This window comes from Salmo trutta, unplaced genomic scaffold (assembly GCF_901001165.1).
Source record: "Salmo trutta unplaced genomic scaffold, fSalTru1.1, whole genome shotgun sequence".
Classification (NCBI taxonomy): Eukaryota; Metazoa; Chordata; class Actinopteri; order Salmoniformes; family Salmonidae; genus Salmo; species Salmo trutta.
The window spans coordinates 1-21,086 of NW_021823215.1; the positions used below are offsets into that span (position 1 = coordinate 1).

At 43.3% G+C, this 21,086-nt stretch overlaps 1 protein-coding gene across 1 annotated transcript in view; it reads left to right on the forward strand.

Annotated features, from left to right (window-relative positions):
• Positions 1-1,653: 1,653 nt before the first annotated feature.
• LOC115189697 (protein eyes shut homolog) overlaps positions 1,654-21,086 on the forward strand; it is a gene marked incomplete at its 3' end in the record, with an annotated part of 47,555 nt that continues 28,122 nt past the window's right edge. Inside the window, exons 1-2 of the mRNA XM_029748238.1 lie at positions 1,654-1,713; positions 2,449-2,665. Coding sequence (XP_029604098.1) covers positions 1,654-1,713; positions 2,449-2,665 — 277 coding nt within the window. The remainder of the gene's footprint in view (positions 1,714-2,448; positions 2,666-21,086) is intronic.

The window sequence follows — 21,086 nt, forward strand, 5'->3', positions numbered from 1 at the left end:
CCACAGAGGTCATACATCCATATAGATAGCATCAGAGTTATCCTCAGTGAACAGTTACCACAGAGATCATACATCCATATAGATAGCATCAGAGTTATCCTCAGTGAACAGTTACCACAGAGATCATACATCCATATAGATAGCATCAGAGTTATTCTCAGTGAACAAGTTTCAGATACATGACCAGACATTAATAATATAGTATTATTCTGTAGCATTCGATAGTCCTCTGAATATTGTAACCGGAGAGAAACATTTTGGCCCCTCAGAGGGGGAAGGGTTGACTAGTCATTTGCCATTGGTCCTCTGTCGTCCAACTCCAGGTGTCAGAGTAGCACATAAATTAGGGCCGAGCCTACAACAGCTGCCGCTGAAAAAACACAGAAGTACTACATTTTACATTTACATTTTAGTCATTTAGCAGACGCTCTTATCCAGAGCGACTTACAGTAGTGAATACATACATTTCAGACATTTTTTCCGCGTACTGGTCCCCCGTGGGAATAATACTAATTGCGTAGCAGAGGTGAAAGACACAACCTCCCAGCACTGATTGCTGATTGCCTGGCAGAGGTGAAGAAAACATCCCCTACAATACACCACTCCCACAGTATTAGCAAGACTGTTACACAAATAGGCCTGAAACTAATCCACAAGTCCATAATGACAGTCACAAGTACTGAGCAGTCAGACAGTTCAAACAGCAATGATTAAGTAGAGTAATATGTCAAATACAACACTTAAATGCAATTGCCCTACAAGACAATACCAGCATCTACTTATTGGATTAAAAAAATACTTTCTGCTCTTGTAGGAGCTGATGTCCTTCTAAACACCTAGCCTATAGCCTTCATCAAAACCCTAGCCTATAGCCTCATCCAAAACACCTAGCCTATAGGCCTCATCAAAACACCTAGCCTATAGCCTCATCAAAACACCTAGCCTATAGCCTCATCAAAACACCTAGCCTATAGCCTCATCAAAACACCTAGCTTATAGCCTCCTCAAACACACCTAGCCTATAGCCTCATCAAAACACCAAACCTATAGCCTCATCAAAACACCTAGCCTATAGCCTCATCAAAACACCTAGCCTATAGCCTCATCAAACACCTAGCTTATAGCCCTCCTCAAAACACCTAGCCTATAGCCTCATCAAAACACCACACCTATAGCCTCATCAAAACACCTAGCCTATAGCCTCATCAAACACCTAGCCTATAGCCTCATCAAACACCTAGCCTATAGCCTCATCAAAACACCTAGCTTATAGCCTCCTCAAAACACCTAGCCTATAGCCTCATCAAAACACCAACCTATAGCCTCATCAAAACACCTAGCCTATAGCCTCATCAAAATGTATGTGGACACTTATCTCCCTTTCGCTCATGAACCTTTTGTTGTGTGTGTGTGTGTGCCCCCCAAAAAAGAAGCAAAGCAGCAATCGAAGGAATCTGATTGATATTCTCTTAAGAGGGTGGTGGATGTTGAGTGAAGCTAGGGCTCCACCGCACTGCAAGTACACACACACACATCCCACCTCCCTACACACTGCGGTGCTCAGTCTGTGGGCTTTGGTTCCTTGGCAGGTTGGACAGGCCTTCACTGTGAGTTGGACATTAATGAGTGCCTTCGCAGCCCTGCAACCAGGGGATGTGCATCCAGAACGAGCCTGGCTACGGCTACACCTGTTTCTGTCGTCCTGGATTTGTGGTGAGGCTTACCCAGCACACTCTTCCCTTATTTCATCCTTCTCTCTATCCTCCTTCATCCCTGTTGCCTCCCCCTCTTTCTCTATCTCTGTTGTGGATCTCTCTCTCCCCCTTCTTTCCTTTGCTCTTCTCCACGTCTGAAATGTTAGCATTTCTTTCAATATGTTCTTCATCTTCTTTCTTCTCCAGAATGTGATGGTATTATATTTACCCTCCTAGTCATGAGCAGGATAAGGCAGTTCCATCTGGCACCCTATTCCCTATACAGTGCACTACTTTTGACCCGAGCCCTATGAGCACTAGTCAACAGAAGTGCACTACGCAGGGTGCCAATTGACAATAGGGTGCCATTTAGGCCATGTTCAGAGAGAGGTTATTTAGTTCAGTCTCCACCACTGTAGATGTCATCCGCAGGCGTTCTGTGATCATCTCTCCTGCTGCTACACATCATTTACACCCTTATAAGGTGGCCTGAATCCTAATGTCTTCCTTACCAAGGCCATATGTTTCTCAAATTGAACCCTATTCCCTGTGTAGTGCCCTACTTTGTCTATGACCTCACATCATAGATGGAATTATGCTAATGGCTAATCAAATAAAGAAATCTTTCTGTTAGATCAGATTATATAGCTATGGTATAATGTCTATATATTTGACTATTTCTATGGTCAACTAATGTTTATCTATATTTCTGTTTCTATAGTCCTAACGTCTATCTCTGTCTTTACATGTACAGGGGAGGAACTGTGAGCACAATTACGATGACTGCCTGGTCCAGCCGTGTCCAGGAGGATACTCCTGTGTTGATAGTATCAACGAGGTCAGCTGTCAGCCAGCCGAGGGAGACATGTCCTCTGTGCCCTGGGAGCCTTCTATGACACAAACCCCTCGGGGATCCCTGCTCACCACGTCACCAATGTCACCAGTGTCACCGTACAGTGAACAACCAACAGGTATGGAGGTCAATCGTAAAGACCACAGTCATATAACAGTTGGGTCAGTACTTTGTGGTCAGGTCAACCGTAAGATCAGTCGTTTAGATCACACAACCATAACCTGGTTATTTTATAACACCAATGACATAACACCAGTGTCACCGTAAAGTGTGAATCCAGTGGAGGCTGAACCACCAACAGGTATGGAGATCAGTCATGAACTACTGTTACGGTTGGTTCAGCACAGCCTGTATGTGATAGTATGTGCTGTTATAAGGATAATGATATAAGGATGTATGTTTCCATGCTCACAACACCACTGTCACCAGCGTACTGCAAAGGTGATAAATGCAGGGTATTTTGTGTTGATAGTGTTTACGGAAGCAACTAGATGGCCTATTGTTAACACTGTACTCGGCTACGTCTAGGGCTTCATAATGGTTCTGTAACCTGATTGGATGTGTGCTTTAATGTGACAAGTAAAGCATATGCAAACCAGGTGTTGAATGTATGTACCCAGGGACATCAACCTCACCCTGGTCCAGGGTCAACTATGTTATGGTGGTGGCATGTACCCAGGGGACAGCAAAACCTCACCCTGGTCCAGGGTCAACTCTGTTATGGTATGCATGTACCCAGGGGACAGCAACCTCACCCTGGTCCAGGGTCAACTCTGTCATGACCTCTTGACTCGGACATTCCAAGCAGATTAGTTTATTGTTCAAAAGATTACCAAAATAAACACGTACACAAAGGAAACAAAGAGGCATGCCTGAACTAAAGATTCAAAACTCAACCTCGTGGCCTCATGGTCACCAAATAAAACCAGCAGCTTCACCTCTTGCCAGCTGGGACACTGACTGACCCGTCACCTGATGACGTGCTTATCAAGGCCTCCTGGCAGAGCACAGCCCTTGACTGGTTGGTGCTGCCACCTGGGGGATGGAGTGTGGAAGTGTATCCTGGTAGAGTATGTTGCTAACACTAAACTACCTCGCCATATCTTAACAGTAGGTCAACCATAAGATCGCAGTCCTATAATACCAGTTGGGTCAGCACAGCTTTGTCCAAAATGGGTTATTTTATTACGCCAATGTCATAACACCAGTGTTATAATGTCATAACACCAGTGTTATAATGTCATAACACCAGTGTCATAATGTCCTAACACCAGTGTTATAATGTCATAACACCAGTGTTATAACACCAGTCTCAGAAGGTCATAACACCAGTGTCATAATACCATAACACCAGTGTCATAATGTCCTAACACCAGTGTCATAATGTCCTAACACCAGTGTCATAATGTCCTAACACCAGTGTCATAATGTCCTAACACCAGGTGTTATAATGTCATAACACCAGTGTCATAATGTCATAACACCAGTGTCATAATGTCATAACACCAGTGTTATAACACCAGTCTCAGAAGGTCATAACACCAGTGTCATAATACCATAACACCAGTGTCATAATGTCCTAACACCAGTGTCATAATGTCCTAACACCAGTGTCATAATGTCCTAACACCAGTGTCATAATGTCCTAACACCAGTGTCATAATGTCCTAATACCATAACACCAGTGTCATAATACCATAACACCAGTGTCATAATGTCCTAACACCAGTGTCATAATACCATAACACCAGTGTCATAATGTCCTAACACCAGTGTCATAATACCCATAACACCAGTGTCATAATGTCCTAACACCAGTGTCATAATACCATAACACCAGTGTCATAATACCATAACACCAGTGTCATAATGTCCTAATACCAGCACATGTAGCACCCTCAGATTTAATCAAAAAGAAAGAAAGCACAAATTAGCTAATAGGCCAACTTGTTCTGCAAATCAATTCATTAAAAATGTAATACTGACAACAGCAAAAAATAATATGCCAAACAAACTCAACTCCATATAACAAGTATGATGATATTAGACAGTAATGCGCTTCCTCACCGAGAGAGAATCGAAATAAATAAGTTGTGTTAGAGGTTTGAGAAACTCATGAATATATCTAAACTAGGTCACTATCTAAACAGCCCCAGTGCCCTTGGTGCTGCTGCAAATAGACTCAGAGTCCTTCTGCAGTCTGCAGCACTCCTTGGCACCTCCGAATGGAACCTTAGAATACTCAGCTACCGACCAGTTAACCACATAGGTCTACTCAGTTCTATCAAACATTTACCAAATAGAAGAAGAAAAATGGACACTTTTATTTGTCTCGTACCTCCATGTCATACATTGGAAGCAAGCATGTGAATATTAAACAGTGAGGAAATAAAACGTTCATATCACACATACACTACATGACCAAAAGTATGTGGAGACCTGCTCGTCGAACATTTCATTCCAAAATCATGGTCATTATATGAAGTTGGTGCCCCCTTTTGCTGTAATAACAGCCTCCACTAGATGTTGGAACATTGCTGCGTGGACTTGCTTCCGTCAGCCACGAGCATTAGTGAGGTCGGGCACTGATGTTGGGCGATTAGGCCTGGCTCACAGTCGCATTCCAATAAATCTCAATGGTGTTCGATGGGGTTAAGGTCAGGGCTCTGTGCAGACCAGTCAAGTTCTTCCACAACTATCTTGACAAACCATTTCTGTATGGACCTCGCTTTCTGCACGAGGGCATTGTCAAGCTGAAACAGAAAAGGGCCTTCCCCAAATTGTTGCCTCAAAGTTGGAAGCACAGAATCGTCTAGAATGTCATTGTATGCTGTCGCGTTAAGATTTCCCTTCACTGGAACTAAGGGGACTAGCCCGAACCATGAAAACCAGCCCCAGACCATTATTCCTCCTCCACCAAACTTTACTGTTGGCACTATGCATTCGGGCAGGTAGCATTCTCCTGCAATCCGCCAAACACAGATTCATTCCGTAGGACTGCCAGATGGTGACGCGTGAATCATCACTCCAGAGAACGAGTTTCCACTGCTCCAGAGTCCAATGGCGGTGAGCTTTACACCACTCCAGGCTACGCTTGGCATTGCACATGGTGATCTTAGGCTTGTGAGCGGCTGCTCGGCCATGGAAACCCATTTCATGAAGCTCCCAACGAACAGTTCTTGTGCTGACATGCTTCCAGAGGTAGTTTGGAACTCGGTAGTGAGTGTTGCACAAGGACAGACCATTTTATACCCGCCACGCGCTTCAGCACTTGGCGGTCCCATTCTGTGAGCTTATGTGGCCTACCACTTTGCGGCTGAGCCGTTGTTGCTCCTAGACATTTCTACTTCACAAAAAAACACTTACAATTGACTGGAGCAGCTATAGCAGGGCAACATTTTGACAAAACTGACTTGTTGGAAGGTGGCATCAAATGATGATGCCACGTTGAAAGTCACTGAGCTCTTCAGTAAGGCCATTCTACTGCTAATGTTTGTCTATGGAGATTGCATGGCTGTGTGCACAATTGTATACACCTGTCAGCAATGGGTGAGGCAGAAGTACCCGAATCCACTAATTTGAAGGGGTGTCACATACTTTGTATATATAGTGTATACTCCGTTTTATGTGGATTTGAAACATTGAGGAAAATAATTATAACGTATTCTCTTATCACCATATATGAGACATTGGAAGCAAAGAAAGTTAACAATAGTTTAATCTCCTGCCTGTTCAAGGTCGACTGTACTTTCTGTCCCTGGACAATAGTGTATACAAACCTGATGTACTGTAGCGTTGCAGGATGAGGATCAATGAGGATCCTGTATAGCAAAGACAGAACAGAGTTTTCTAAAGGGACTCTATGGCTGCCTCCCAAATCATACCCTATCCTCTACAAAGTGTACTATATGGACCAATTAGGTGCCTTTTGACTAGTAAAACTTGATGACAATTCTGTCATAAAGAGCACAAGTTCAACTTAATGAAAAACACAGAGGAAGATGTCAGCTTGATGTGGAAACGTCATTCACTTGTTCTCATCCTGTACAATGGTTGACCGTAACAGGGTTGACGAGTTCATATTAAATCAGCCATAAATCCCCTTGAAATGGAAGCTTGTTGTGTGCAACAGAGAAGGGCAATTGAATTCAAGCTTCAGAAAAAATAAAGTAAATTGTTCAAACATTTAATTTTTTTATTTAACTAGGCAAGTCAGTTAAGAACAACTTCTTATTTACAATGATGGCCTACCCCAGCAAAACTCAGACAACGCTGGGCCAATTGTGCGCCGCCCTATGGGACTCAGCCAGGAACCAGGTACTGCAGTGATGTCTCTAGCACTGAGATGCAGTGTCTTAGACCACTGCGCCACTCGGGAGCCCATTTCTGGCCTGTCTATCTGTGGGTAACATGGTTGACGTGTTATGATCAACCTACTCAGTTTTCCACCACAAAACACCAGAAAATGGCAAAAAACAGTTGAATCAGCTCACCTGCTTTTATAAAATATATTTAAAAAGGAATATTTTCACTGGATTAAAACAAGAGTTCAGTTCAGGTAACAGGGTTGACCTTAAAATGAATCACTAATAACAATAAATAAATGATCATCTTCAGAAATTACTGTCAAAAGCAACAACATAACTAGGACTTTACAATGATGGTGAAACTTGGAGAAATGTTGGGGTTAAGTGGGTTAAAATCTTACTAGAAGTCACGAAGGATGCACAGAAAATGCTGAATTTTGTCACTAACAAGTTTTTATTCATATTAAAAATCTGATGTATTGAATTCTCCATGTGATCTATATTAAATGGCACTTCATGTAATATAACAGGCTTTTAAAATTCAATATTTGTAAACAATTTCTACTTAAAAAGGAACTAATTTTGTGGAACCCCCCCTATATGGAATATTGTAAATAACCCGGTTATTATATGGAGTAGTGCACGATATGTCACCCACCACCTGGATTCGGTCTTATGTAGCAACATTTGAAATTGTGTTTTTTACATTGGATAAAAGTAGAGACTCAGAGCTACAAAATGGTATATCATACACTACATTTGAGGAACAATGGGAAAGTAATTCTGCTTTTAAAGTTGATCAACTTGTAAACTCACTTTTGAGAAAATGGCCTTTGAATGTTTTGGTATCTAGTGAAGAGCTCTTCTTTGTCTACACCCATTCAGCATCGTTCACACCCTCTAAAGCTTTAGCCCCACCCATCTCGTTTCACTCTCAGAGCGCACACTTGACGCTCTGGCCGATGATTGGATAACATGAAAACAGCCTAGCCAGCTCTGCTGGCAACAATTTCATTGGAATGCAGCCAATGGCTTTCTTTATGGTCTCTACAGTATGTGAGATAGTGTTGAACTCAGTATAGTGGAAGATGATGGGCACCTTAAAATCCGCACACCACTCTTGGAGGAGAAGGAAAGCTTACAGCAGATAAACCTCAATAATGATCGTCACAGCCCAGACCTGTTATCAATGTCTGCCACGTTTAACAGGGATGAAATGACATACTGTAAACTGTGTCCTATGAACTGATTTACAGTAACAGGGATGAAATTACATACTGTAAGCTGTGTCCTATGAACTGGTTTACAGTAACAGGGATGAAATGGCATACTGTAAGCTGTGTCCTATGAACTGGTTTACAGTAACAGGGATGAAATGGCATACTGTAAACTGTGTTCTATGAGCGGGTTTACAGTAACAGGGATGAAATGACATACTGTAAGCTGTGTTCTATGAACGGGTTTACAGTAACAGGGATGAAATGACATACTGTAAGCTGTGTTCTATGAACCGGTTTACAGTAACAGGGATGAAATTACATACTGTAAGCTGTGTTCTATGAACTGGTTTACAGTAACAGGGATGAAATGACAAACTGTAAGCTGTGTTCTATGAAACAATTTACAGTAACAGGGAGAGCAAACGTACTCTGTTTATTGTGCTCTGTTTCTCCATCCATGATTTTGGTCCAAGTTGTCATGACAATGCGCTGGCGGGGAAAAATGTTTGTTGCTTGTGGCTTGATTGAACCATTTTATGGGGTAAAAGTGTGGTAATTGGTTAAAATTGCGATCCCAATTTTTCAAGTGCAGTGATTTGACTGTTTTATGTGGTATTCGTGCAGTGATTGGTAAATTTTGCAAAGGCTTTCGTAATATGAAGAGAATTGTTGATTTTGTAAAAAAAAAAAAAAATGTGATTACAGAATCGCACAATCCTGGAGGTACTGATGTAATAGCAGCTGTATAAACCCTTCAGACTTCAGTCAAAGAGAGAGACAGGTGATTCATGGAACACACTTCCTTGGTTCCGTGGTTGCAGTTCTACCAACTGGCTGGTCCCGTGTGGCTCAGTTGGTAGAGCATGGTGCTTGCAACGCCAGGGTTGTGGGTTCAATCCCCGTGTTGGACAAGTATGGAAAAAGTATGCAGTCGCTCTGGATAAGAGAGTCTGCTAAATGACTTGAATGTAAAATGTTCCTTCGTCTTGGTTATCTATGGGTTGTGTGTTTCCATGTGTGAGGACAATCGGACGACCCATGGAAACAGTATATTTTGTATACTTGTTTTATTTTTTTCCCCTCGACAGCTTAGTTGCTTATTGTTCTGTAAATGGTATCAGGTTGTTCCTGTTCAGGGTTAACTAAATGAGTTTGTGTTTTAATTAGTTGTTTTGACAGTTCTCCTAATTGGGTATGTTTTTGACCATTTTATATAGTCTGTTGGCTGTTGCGTAACCTTACTCGCAAGTCAAGGAGTCGTGTATGTGTCATCGGCAGTTCATGAATATTCATGAGGTGGGGCCTGGCTGCATACAAATATCCCTGTCTCTATTTGTCATCCCAGCAGTTGGTTCATGTTCTCTGTGTTTATGTAACTGGCAAACAGACACACACGCAAACACACACACACACACATACACAAATGCATACATTTGCAAGCACATACACAAACGCACACGTGCATGCACACACACACACATACATACACACAAATGCATATTTATTAATTGGTAAATATTTTCTTAACTTTTCTTAACTCTTCTTAAACTGCACTGTTGGTTAAAGGGCTTGTAAGTAAGCATTTCACGGTAAGGTCTACACTTGTTGTATTTGGCGCATGTGACAAATACAGTTTGATTTGATGCACACACACACGCACACTCAAACAAACACACACACACATTCAAACACACACACACAATGCTCTACTTCAGTTACTTTGAACGCTTGGAACAATAACTCTCTAAGTTGTTGTTAATTCTCTGGTAATGTCATATTAGACTGTATGTACATGGTTTACAGAGAGAGAGATGATTCTCTGGTAATGAGAGGGAGAGAGAAGGAGAGGGAGAGCGAGTCGTGAGGAAACTCTCAAAAGAGTGTATACTGACAAAGCAGCAGGCCCAGATGGCATCCCTGGCCGTGTCCTCAGAGTGTGTGCTGGCAGGCGTCTTCTCAGACATCTTCAACATGTCCCTATCCCAGGCTGTAGTCCCCCCCGCTTCAAGGAGACCACTATCGTCCCTGTGCCCAGGAAAAATAAAGTGAAATGCCGAAATGACTATCGCCCGTTGCACTCAACCCGGTCATCATAAAGTGCTTCGAGAGGTTGGTCATGGCCCTCATCAAAGCCAGCATGCCAGGCACACTGGACCCCTCCAATGTGCCTACCGCACCAACAGATCCACGGAAGATGCCATTTCCATCGCTATTCAAACAGCTCTAACACATCTGGACAACAGGAACACCTATGTGAAAATGCTGTTGACTGCAGTTCACTTTCAACACTATTTTCCCCTCCAGGCTCGACACCAAGCTCAGAGCCCTGGGTCTGGACACCACCCTCTGCAACTGGATCCTGGACATCCTGACGGGCAGACCACAGGCTGTGAGGATTGGCAACAACACCTCTTCTACACTGACTCTTAACACAGAGGCCACCCCAGGGGTGTTTCCTCAGCCCTCTGTTGTACTCCCTGTTCACCCACGACTGTGTGGCTTTGCACGACACCAACTCCATCATCAAGTTTGCTGACGACACCACGGTTGTAGTCCTGACGTTGACCAACACCACCACCACTCTTGTCAAGAGGGTGCAACAGCGTCTTTACTAAGGCGGCTGTAGAAATTCGGCTTGCCACCCTTGGCCCTCTCCAAATACTACCGCTACACCATCGAGAGTGTCCTGAACGGCTGCATCATGGCCTGGTTTGGAAATTGCTCCATCTACGACCGCAAGGCCATCCAGCGGGTGGTGAAGATGGCCCAGTACATCACTGGGACCGTGGCCCTTCGGCGGGTGGTGAAGACGGCCCAGTACATCACTGGGACCGTGGCCCTTTGGCGGGTGGTGAAGACGGCCCCGTACATCACTGGGACCGTGGCCCTTTGGCGGGTGGTGAAGACGGCCCAGTACATCACTGGGACCGTGGCCCTCCGGCGGATGGGGAAGACGGCCCAGTACATCACTGGGGACCGTGGCCCTCCAGCGGGTGGGGAAGACAGCCCAGTACATCACTGGGGACCGTGACCCTCCAGCGGGTGGGGAAGACAGCCCAGTACATCACTGGGACCGTGGCCCTCCAGCGGGTGGGGAAGACAGCCCAGTACATCACTGGGACCGTGGCCCTCCAGCGGGTGGGGAAGACAGCCCAGTACATCACTGGGGACCGTGGCCCTCCAGCGGGTGGGGAAGACAGCCCAGTACATCACTGGGGACCGTGGCCCTCCAGCGGGTGGGGAAGACAGCCCAGTACATCACTGGGACCGTGGCCCTCCAGCGGGTGGGGAAGACAGCCCAGTACATCACTGGGACCGTGGCCCTCCAGCGGGTGGGGAAGACAGCCCAGTACATCACTGGGACCGTGGCCCTCCAGCGGGTGGGGAAGACAGCCCAGTACATCACTGGGACCGTGTCCCTCCAGCGGGTGGGGAAGACAGCCCAGTACATCACTGGGACTGTGACCCTCCGGCGGGTGGGGAAGACAGCCCAGTACATCACTGGGACCGTGCTCCCACCCATCTAGGACATCTACTTGGTGAGGAAGTCCTGCAGCATCAACAAGGACCCAACACACTCCAGCCACAAACTGTTCTCTCCCTTACCGTCAGGCGGACAGTATCGGAGCATGAGGTCTGATACCAACAGGATCAGAGACATTTTCTACCTACAAGCCATCAGACTGCTGAACACTTGAACTGGACTGACAACCTGCACTGACTCTCCACACCTTAGCACACATACCATCATTCAGACACACACACACACACACACACACACACACACACACACACACACACACACACACACACACACACACACACAAAAAAAAAAAACACACACACACACGTTGGTTTTACTTTCCAAGTGGAGACCAAATAATGTATTCCCATTCAAAATTCTATATTCCTTTACCTAAGCCCTAATACTAAACCTAACCCTAAAACCAAACCTAACCCCAAACCCCAATACTAAACCTAATCCCAAACTCTGAAATGTAACTTTAACCCCAAACCCTAAAACTAAACCTTACCCCAAACCCTAAAACTAAACCTAACCCCTAACCCAAATACTAAACCTAACCCCAAACGCTGAAACTAAACCATAACCCCAAACTCTAAAACTAAACCTAACCCCAAACCCTGAAACTAACCATAACCCCAAACCCTAATACTAAACCATAACCCCAAATCCTAACACTAAACCTAAACCCCAAACCCTGAAACTAAACTATAACCCCAAACCCTAATACTAAACCTAAACCCAAATCCTAATACTAAACCTAAACCCAAACCCTGAAACTAAACCATAACCCCAAACCCTGAAACTAAACCTAACCCCTAACCCTAAAACTAAACCTAACCCCTAACCCTAAAACTAAACCTAACCCCTAACCCTAAAACTAAACCTAACCCTAAAATTAAACCTTAAACCTAACCCTATAACTAAACCTAACCCCAAACCCTAAAATAGCCTTTTTCTTTTTGGGGACCAGCAAAATGTCCCCACTTTTTATTTTCTTCCTTGTGAGGACTTTTGGAACCCAAAACATAGTAAAGTAAGACCACAAACACACACACACACGTACTTTATGTTGGTATTCTTGTCTTGTATTATTTCTTATTGTTGTTGCATTGTCCTGAAGGAACCTGCAAGTTAGCATTTAGTCGGACTAATAAAACTTGAAACTTAATCACTAATATAGTTTTTATAACCATATTAATTTGCTTTGCCATGGTCCTTTTACTACAGTTAGTACAAAGGCTTGGAAAAGGTTTGCCTTTTACCATTTGTGGTGCCTTGATGAACAACAACAACAAAACAATGTGGTGTAACTGCAACGTCTGCTTCCAACTCACACTCTCAAACACGTAGATCCCCTGAACGCAGCTCACTCTCCAGATCCCAATCACCTGAATTCTAATCACCTGTTCACACACCTGTATATCATTATCACACACTATTTTGTTCAGTTCTTTGCACCCCATCATTGTGAGGTATTGCTTGTTTTGTGACACACTTCTATTCGGATTTCTGTTTTCCCTGTAATTTGATCCTCCTGTGTATGATAGTTTTTAAATGTTTTTATTTATTGAATATCCGAAACATACAATATACTTGCAGTGAAGCCGCTCAACAACTACATCATACCAGTCATCCAACAGACTCCCATCCAGAGCGACACACAGGAGCATCCAGGGTCAATGCCCTGCTCAAAGGCACGTTGACAAATCTACCACCAGACCAAAAAACATGAACCTGAACCCTCCAAGATCCCCCCACCGTTCCCCAATAGCTGTCCCTCAACCATTCGAGACCCCTCCCACAGTCCCCCCCAAGAAGAAAAATAAAAAATACAATTAATTCCATTCCCCACCCCCAAGAACCCCCCAATGCACCAACAACCAAGAGAATGAACTAAAGAGAAAAAAGGAAAAGACAGAAGAAAACAGCAAACAACAAAGAAAAATAATAATACATTTAAAACAGGACATCAAGGACAACTGAAATCATAACAGCAATGTCTACTTTATATGTTTGTGTGCATGTCTGGCACTGTTTGTGTGTTTTCTTGTATGTGTTTATTTGAATGAGAGTGTGTGTATATGCATGTGTACACACACCTGCACGGCATCAGCCTCAGGCAAACCGGCATTAGCTGTAAAAACACTGCCACTTAGAGTCATTCAAATGTACTTTTATTATGTTTTATTTTGACTTAAAAAAAACATTTATCTTTGACCATCATTCTATCTCCCACACAGCAACTCCACTCCCACTTGTCTCCAATTCCACATCCCAACCCTCAAGCTTCCCTCAGCCCATCCCATCTATCTCTGCTGGCCACCCACTTCGGGTTTCTATGCAACACATATCTTTCAACTATGCTGTGATGTATAACGTACAATTTCAATCTATCTAATCGAATAGAATCCACAGATTGCAAGTTGAAGATAAATACTTTACTTGGAGTACTAGTATATTAGTAATTGACTGACCCGGTCTCTCCAGATCTCCTAACAGTACTATTTCTAGGGTAAATTTTAGATCAATTGCTATGCATTTCCAGCCATTCCTGAACCTGAGACCAGAAACAGGCTATCTGAGGGCAATACCAAAATAAATGGTATATTGATTCTGTATCCTCACAACAAAATCTGCAGAGCTTCGATGACTTTATGCCCCAAATATTCAACATTTTGTTGGTGGCAAGAATTCTATATAATAATTTTAGCTGAACAGCACGAAGTCTTGAATCTTGCGTTGATTTATATATCAACTCATACACCCTGTACCATGGAATCGGCACATAAAAAATCTCTTCCCAACTATTTTGCAATCTGTATGGCACAGTTGTCAACATCCTGGTCCTCAAATGAAACGGGTATACTTTCCTATTTATGCTATTATTATTCTTCCGCCAGTTTTGATCCTTTATATTGGGCAGACAGACCAGTTCCTGTCACGATCATCGTATGAACATTCAGACCAAAGCGCAGCGTGAAATCAGTTCAACATTTTATTTGAAGTGAACCGCACAAAAACAATAAGAATGAACGAAACGTGAAGTTAATGAAGTGCTCACAGGCAACTACACATTAACAAGATCCCACAAAACACAGTGGGGAATTGGCTGCCTAAATATGATCCCCAATCAGAGACAACGATAAACAGCTGCCTCTGATTGGGAACCATACCAGGCCAACATAGAAATAAAACAACCTTGATAACCCACCCTAGTCACACCCCGACCTAACCAAAATAGAGAATAAAAGGCTGTCTATGGTCAGGGCGTGACAGTTCCCTACCTCCTCCCGTTGCCACCTGCCTCCTCCATTTTTTGGGTAATGCTGTAATCAATTGGTTGTACTTTTGGATTGAGCAGACATACCCGTACAATTCCATGAAGGACATAACTCTACCATTCCAATTTTTCAATATAATTTAAGAACAAAATACCCTTTTCAAACATCTTTCCCATAAATACAGGTATTTTATCAACCAGCACATTTGAGTTCAGCCATAATATTTGTTGTAATATTTGTTCTATTTTTTCAGGGGGATGAAATTGAAATTGTAGCCAGTTCTGCGATGCTTGTTTGAAAAAGAGAGATACTTTGAAAAAAGTGTCTACGTGTGTAACATGTAGTGCATATAGACTTAATTAATATTCATGATGATAATTGTAATCCATATCGTATCACCATCATAGTTGCATCATAATTACCTTTAACATAATTGAAAAACACATCCCAACATTTCCATAGCAATTGACGTTTCACATGATCATGAAAGAGACCTTGCATTACTATAGAGAAGGCTTCACTACAGTACAAATGTAAGCCGTACAATATGTTATTATTCCCCAATGCTCCTATTCTGATATCTTCCCCTTGCTTGTTGTAAACATATATAAACTTGTTCACAAATGCATAAAAAAGATAGACAAACAATAAACACATTAAATTATAAAACAGTTCTCGACAATAGAGAGAGAGGGAGAGAGAGAAGGAGAGTGAGAGAAGAGAGCGAGATCAGGTGTGTGTTCTTATGTATAAGTCTGTATGTGTAAGCAAGCATGTAATTGAGTACGTGTGTGTTCATATAAACTTTATAATGTTCAGATATTTTTACAGTTGCCATACCTTCTTTTTTTTCGTAACCTGAAGTCCCTGTAGAATTTAGTACAGCCATTGTGTTATGGAGCTGTCTCGGAATAGCTGACCATCTATAAAGCGTTTGTATGATAGTTTTGGCCTGCCTCACTAACGAACACATTTTGCCAATTCCCTGCTTGTACTTTAGCCTATCGGATTTTCTATTATCAACCTATTGCCTGATCTCCGGGCAATGTTAGTAGCCTTTTCCCTGCCTGTACTGTTGCCTTTTTGGACCCCCTGTGTATGACCTTCTGCCTGCCCCCGGACCCAGCTACCTGCCTCCTCCTGTGGTCCTTTACAAATCAACACCTGCTGCGTCCTGCGCTTGAAACCAGCTCTGTCTCCCATTGTGTTCATTACTGTAACATTATGAACACCTGCTCTTTCCATAACATAGACTGAACAGGAAACATGCTCACTTATCAGAGTCGATACGTTATCAGAGTCGGTACAGCCACCTGGTTTCTTCACGCATCCCGCCGACAGAAACAACCATATCTCTGGTAAGAAGAAGGGCGGGGGTGTATGCCTTATGATTAACGAGTCGTGGTGTGATCATAACAACATACAGGAACTCAAGTCCTTTTGTTCACCTGACCTAGAATTCCTTACAATCAAATGCCGACTGCATTATCTAACAAGAGAATTCTATTCCACTATAATCACAGACGTGTATATCCCCCCCAAGCAGATACCTCGATGGCCCTGAACGTTATTGGACTCTATGTAAACTGGAAACCACATATCCTGAGGCTGCATTTATTGTAGCTGGGGATTTTAACAAGGCTAATCCGAAAACACGGCTCCCTAAATTTTATCAGCATATCGAATGCGCAACCCGGGCTGGCAAAATTCTGGATCATTGTTACTCTAACTTCCGCAACGCAAACAAAGCCCTCCCTTGCCCTCCTTTCAGCAAATCTGACCACGACTCCATTTTGTTGCTCCCAGCCTATAGACAGAAACTAAAACAGGAAACGCCTGTGCTCAGGTCTGTTCAAAGCTGGTCCGACCAATCTGATTCCACGCTTCAAGATTGCTTCGATCACTTGGACTGGGATATGTTCCGGATAGCGTCAGACAACAACATTGATGTATACGCTAATTCGGTGAGCGAGTTTATTAGCAAGTGCATCGGTGATGTTGTACCCACGACGACTATTAACCTTCCCCAACCAGAAACCGTGGATCGATGGCAGCATCGGGCAAACTGAAAGCGCGAACCACTGCTTTTAATCATGGCAAGGCGACCGGAAACATGCCCGAATACAAACAGTGTAGCTATTCCCTCCGCAAGGCAATCAAACCAAGCTAAGCGTCAGACACGAGAGGTATGGGGTCTACAGTCAATCTCGGACCACAAAAAGAAAACCATCCCCATCGCGGACACTGATGTCTTGCTCCCAGACAAACTAAACAACTTATTTGCTCGCTTTGAGGACAATAGAGTGCCACTGACACCACCCACTACCAAAACCTGCGGGCTCTCATTCACCGCGGCCAACGTGAGTAAAACACTTAAACGTGTTAACCCTCGCAAGGCTGCCGGCCCAGATGGCATCCCTAGCTGCGTCCTCAGAGCATGCGCAGACCAGCTGGCTGGTGTGTTTACGGACATATTCAATCAATCTCTGTCCCAATCGCTGTGCCCACATGCTTCAAGGGGGCCACCATTGTTCCTGTTCCGAAGGAAAGCTAAGGTAACTGAGCTAAACGACTATCGCCCCATAGCACTCACTTCCGTCACCTTGAAGTGCTTTTGAGAGACTAGTCAAGGATCATATCATCATATCACCAATCGCAATCACACTGCACACTGCCCTAACCCACCTGGACAACAGGAATACCTATGTAAGAATGCTGTTTATCGACGACAGCTCAGCAGTTAACACCATAGTTCCCTCCAAACTTGTCATTAATCTCGAGACCCAGGGTCTCGACCCCGCCCTGTGCAACTGGGCCTGGACTTTCTGACGGGCCGCCCGCAGGTGGTGAGGGTAGGAAACAAGATATCCACCCCTCTGATCCTCAACACTGGGGCCCCACAAGGGTGCGTTCTCAGCCCTCTCCTGTACTCCCTGTTCACCCATGACTGCGTGGCCATGCATGCCTCCAACTCAATCATCAAGTTGCAGACGACACTACAGTGGTAGGCTTGATTACCAAGATGGCTACAGGGAGGAGGTGAGGGCCCTCGGAGTGTGGTGTCAGGAAAATAACCTCTCACTCAATGCCAAACAAAACAAAGGAGATGATCGTGGACTTCAGGGAAAAGCAGAGGGAGCACCCCCCTATCCACATCGACGGGACAGTAGTGGAGAAGGTGGAAAGTTTTAAGTTCCTTGGTGTACACATCACGGACAAACTGAAATGGTCCACCCACACAGACAGCGTGGTGAAGAAGGCGCAACAGCGCCTCTTCAACCTCAGGAGGCTGAAGAAATTTGGCTTATCACTAAAAACACTCACAAACCTTTACAGCTGCACAATCGAGAGCATCCTGTCGGCTGTATCACCGCCTGGTACAGCAAACTGCTCCACCCACAACCGTAAGGCTCTCCAGAGGGTAGTGAGGTCTGCACAATGCATCACCGGGGGCAAACTACCTGCCCTCCAGGACACCTACTCCACCTGGTGTCACAGGAAGGCCAAAAGATAATCAAGGACAACAACCACCCGAGCCACTGCCTGTTCACCCCGCTATCATCCAGAAGGCGAGGTCAGTACAGGTGCATCAAAGCTGGACCGAGAGACTGAAAAACAGCTTCTATCTCAAGGCCATCAGACTGTTAAACAGCCATCACTAACATTGAGTGGCTGCTGCCAACATTCCGACTCAAATCTCTAGCCACTTAATAATTATGAATTGGATGTAATAAATGTATCACTAGTCACTTTAAAGAATGCCACTTTATATAATGATACATACCCTACATTACTCATCTCATATGTATATACTGTACTCTATACCATCTACTGCATCTTGCCTATGCCGCTCGGCCATCACTCTTCCATATATTTACAGTGGGGAGAACAAGTATTTGATACACTGCCGATTTTGCAGGTTTTCCTACTTACAAAGCATGTAGAGGTCTGTAATTTTTGTCGTAGGTACACTTCAACTGTGAGAGACGGAATCTAAAACAAAAATCCAGAAAATCACATTGTATGATTTTTAAGTAATTCATTTGCATTTTATTGCATGACATAAGTATTTGATACATCAGAAAAGCAGAACTTAATATTTGGTACAGAAACCTTTGTTTACAATTTCCTGTGTGTATCAAGAAGGACATCCAGCCAACTTGACACAACTGTGGAAAGCATTGGAGTCAACATGGTCCAGCATCCCTGTGGAACACTTTTGAGACTTTATAGAGTCCATGCCCCGACGAATTGAGGCTGGTTCAAGGGCAAAAGGGGTGAAACTCAATATAAGGAAGGTGTTCCTAATGTTTTGTACACTCAGTATATATGTAACTATATAGAGAGACTCTACAGTCATAAACATCCACATAACTGGTTTCATACAGACACATGTGTCGTGTCTTTGGGCACCATTAACTTGAAGACATGTTATCAATTAACTCCCTGTAATTATTATTACGCGATTAAACTGATTAATTGTTTAACTGTAATTAACTAGGAGATCAGGGCACCAAGGAAAATATTCAGATTACAAAGTTATAATTTTCCTCATATAACTTTCCTATATTATAACATTATATATTATATTATAGTATCTGACCGATTATCTTCTGGTTTAAATGGTGTATTCTTTACCTCGCGTCAGTCTTATTCCAACGTCGTAAATTGTTGTATCTGCACGAACCCAGTCTTTACCAAAATCATCCATACATCAAATGTCTTAAAATCATTTATTTACTAACAAAGTAATTCACAGAAGGCATACAAACAGTAATTATCGTCACAAAGAATTGGTAGATTCATGTGCCCTAGTGGGCTAAACCGGCAATGGCAGCTTTTTAAACAAAGGGTCATAAAGGGCAGCTGAGGAGGGCCACACAGAGTTCATTAATATTAAACAATTGATATGCTAATCCCTTGCACATGAACGCACACTCATCGGAAACAATTGCAATCAATATCTATTTACGCTCAGTGTGTCGTCGTGATCCTTGTTGGAGAGTTTTTGTCCTGTTGGAGAGTTTTCTCTCTCTCTCTCTCTCTCTCTCTCTCTCTCTTTCTCTCTCTCTCTCTCTCTCTCTCGGTTAGAATGGATCTTTTCAAAGCGACATTCATTAATGTCGTTATAGAATGGATGTTTCGTCGGTCTTCGCATTCAATGATACCGAATTCTAGCTGCAGACTAGTACTTAATATCAAAGACTTGTTCTTATTCTGTATCGATAGTTTAACCAAGTGGTATGGTTAAAGTCAGTAGAGGAATGTATGGTCAAACCTATTGGCCAACTCGTAATGGAGTGGAGGCCTGGTCTGCAGAAAGTAAATCAGGGTGGGGGTTTTATACTTGAACATAGAAAAAGGCTGTCTCATGACGCCAGGTCTTGTCTGTGTCCCTGGGGGCTTGCCGATGACTGAGTTAAGCTTTGAACAGAAATACAATTCTATCACAATAACATCAGTACATAGCCTCTCAACATATTCCAAATAGCTTTAATCTTATTAAATCATTGTATACAACCATTTAGATGCAAGTCCCATAGCTGAGGCTATTATATAAACCTTAGTATGGTAATATGGCACTCCAATGAGTATCACAAAATTGTACCAAGCGGACCAGTTCGTAGCTGGATTCTTCACCAATCTTTTATACCTTCTCCAGAACATAAATGTCGATCGGTACCCCAATTCTGTGAGTTGGGAGAATTTCCTTTGTCTCTCTATGAAACCCCTCTCTGTCTCAACTGGGCCATGCAGCAGGACATTCTCCTTTAGAATTTTACGACCGACTTCACAGGGCCTGGGAGAAGTAGGTAGGGGGATGGTGCAAGGGGGAGGAGGTCAACTGTGCTCCCTGTACTCAGAGGGCAACGTCATGACACATGCAACTACAAATCCTCACAACAAGAGAAACCCAAACTGAAATTACAACTGACTACTGAGGCGGCTTGACAGTGTAGCACAGATCATTAGGATATTTTTAGACACGCCAAGGGCAGATTTCTAGATGAAAAGAAACATGTTAACACTGAACTATCAATTGCTTCTCTGTGGTTTGGAGATTTGTCTTGCAATGCTTTGAGATTGAATTTAAATATATTACATTTTTTTGTTAATTTTTTAACTGCATTTTTACAACTTTTTTGTATGTTAATATACAGGAATCAAATAAAAGTTTATTTGTCACGTGCGCCGAGTTAAAACA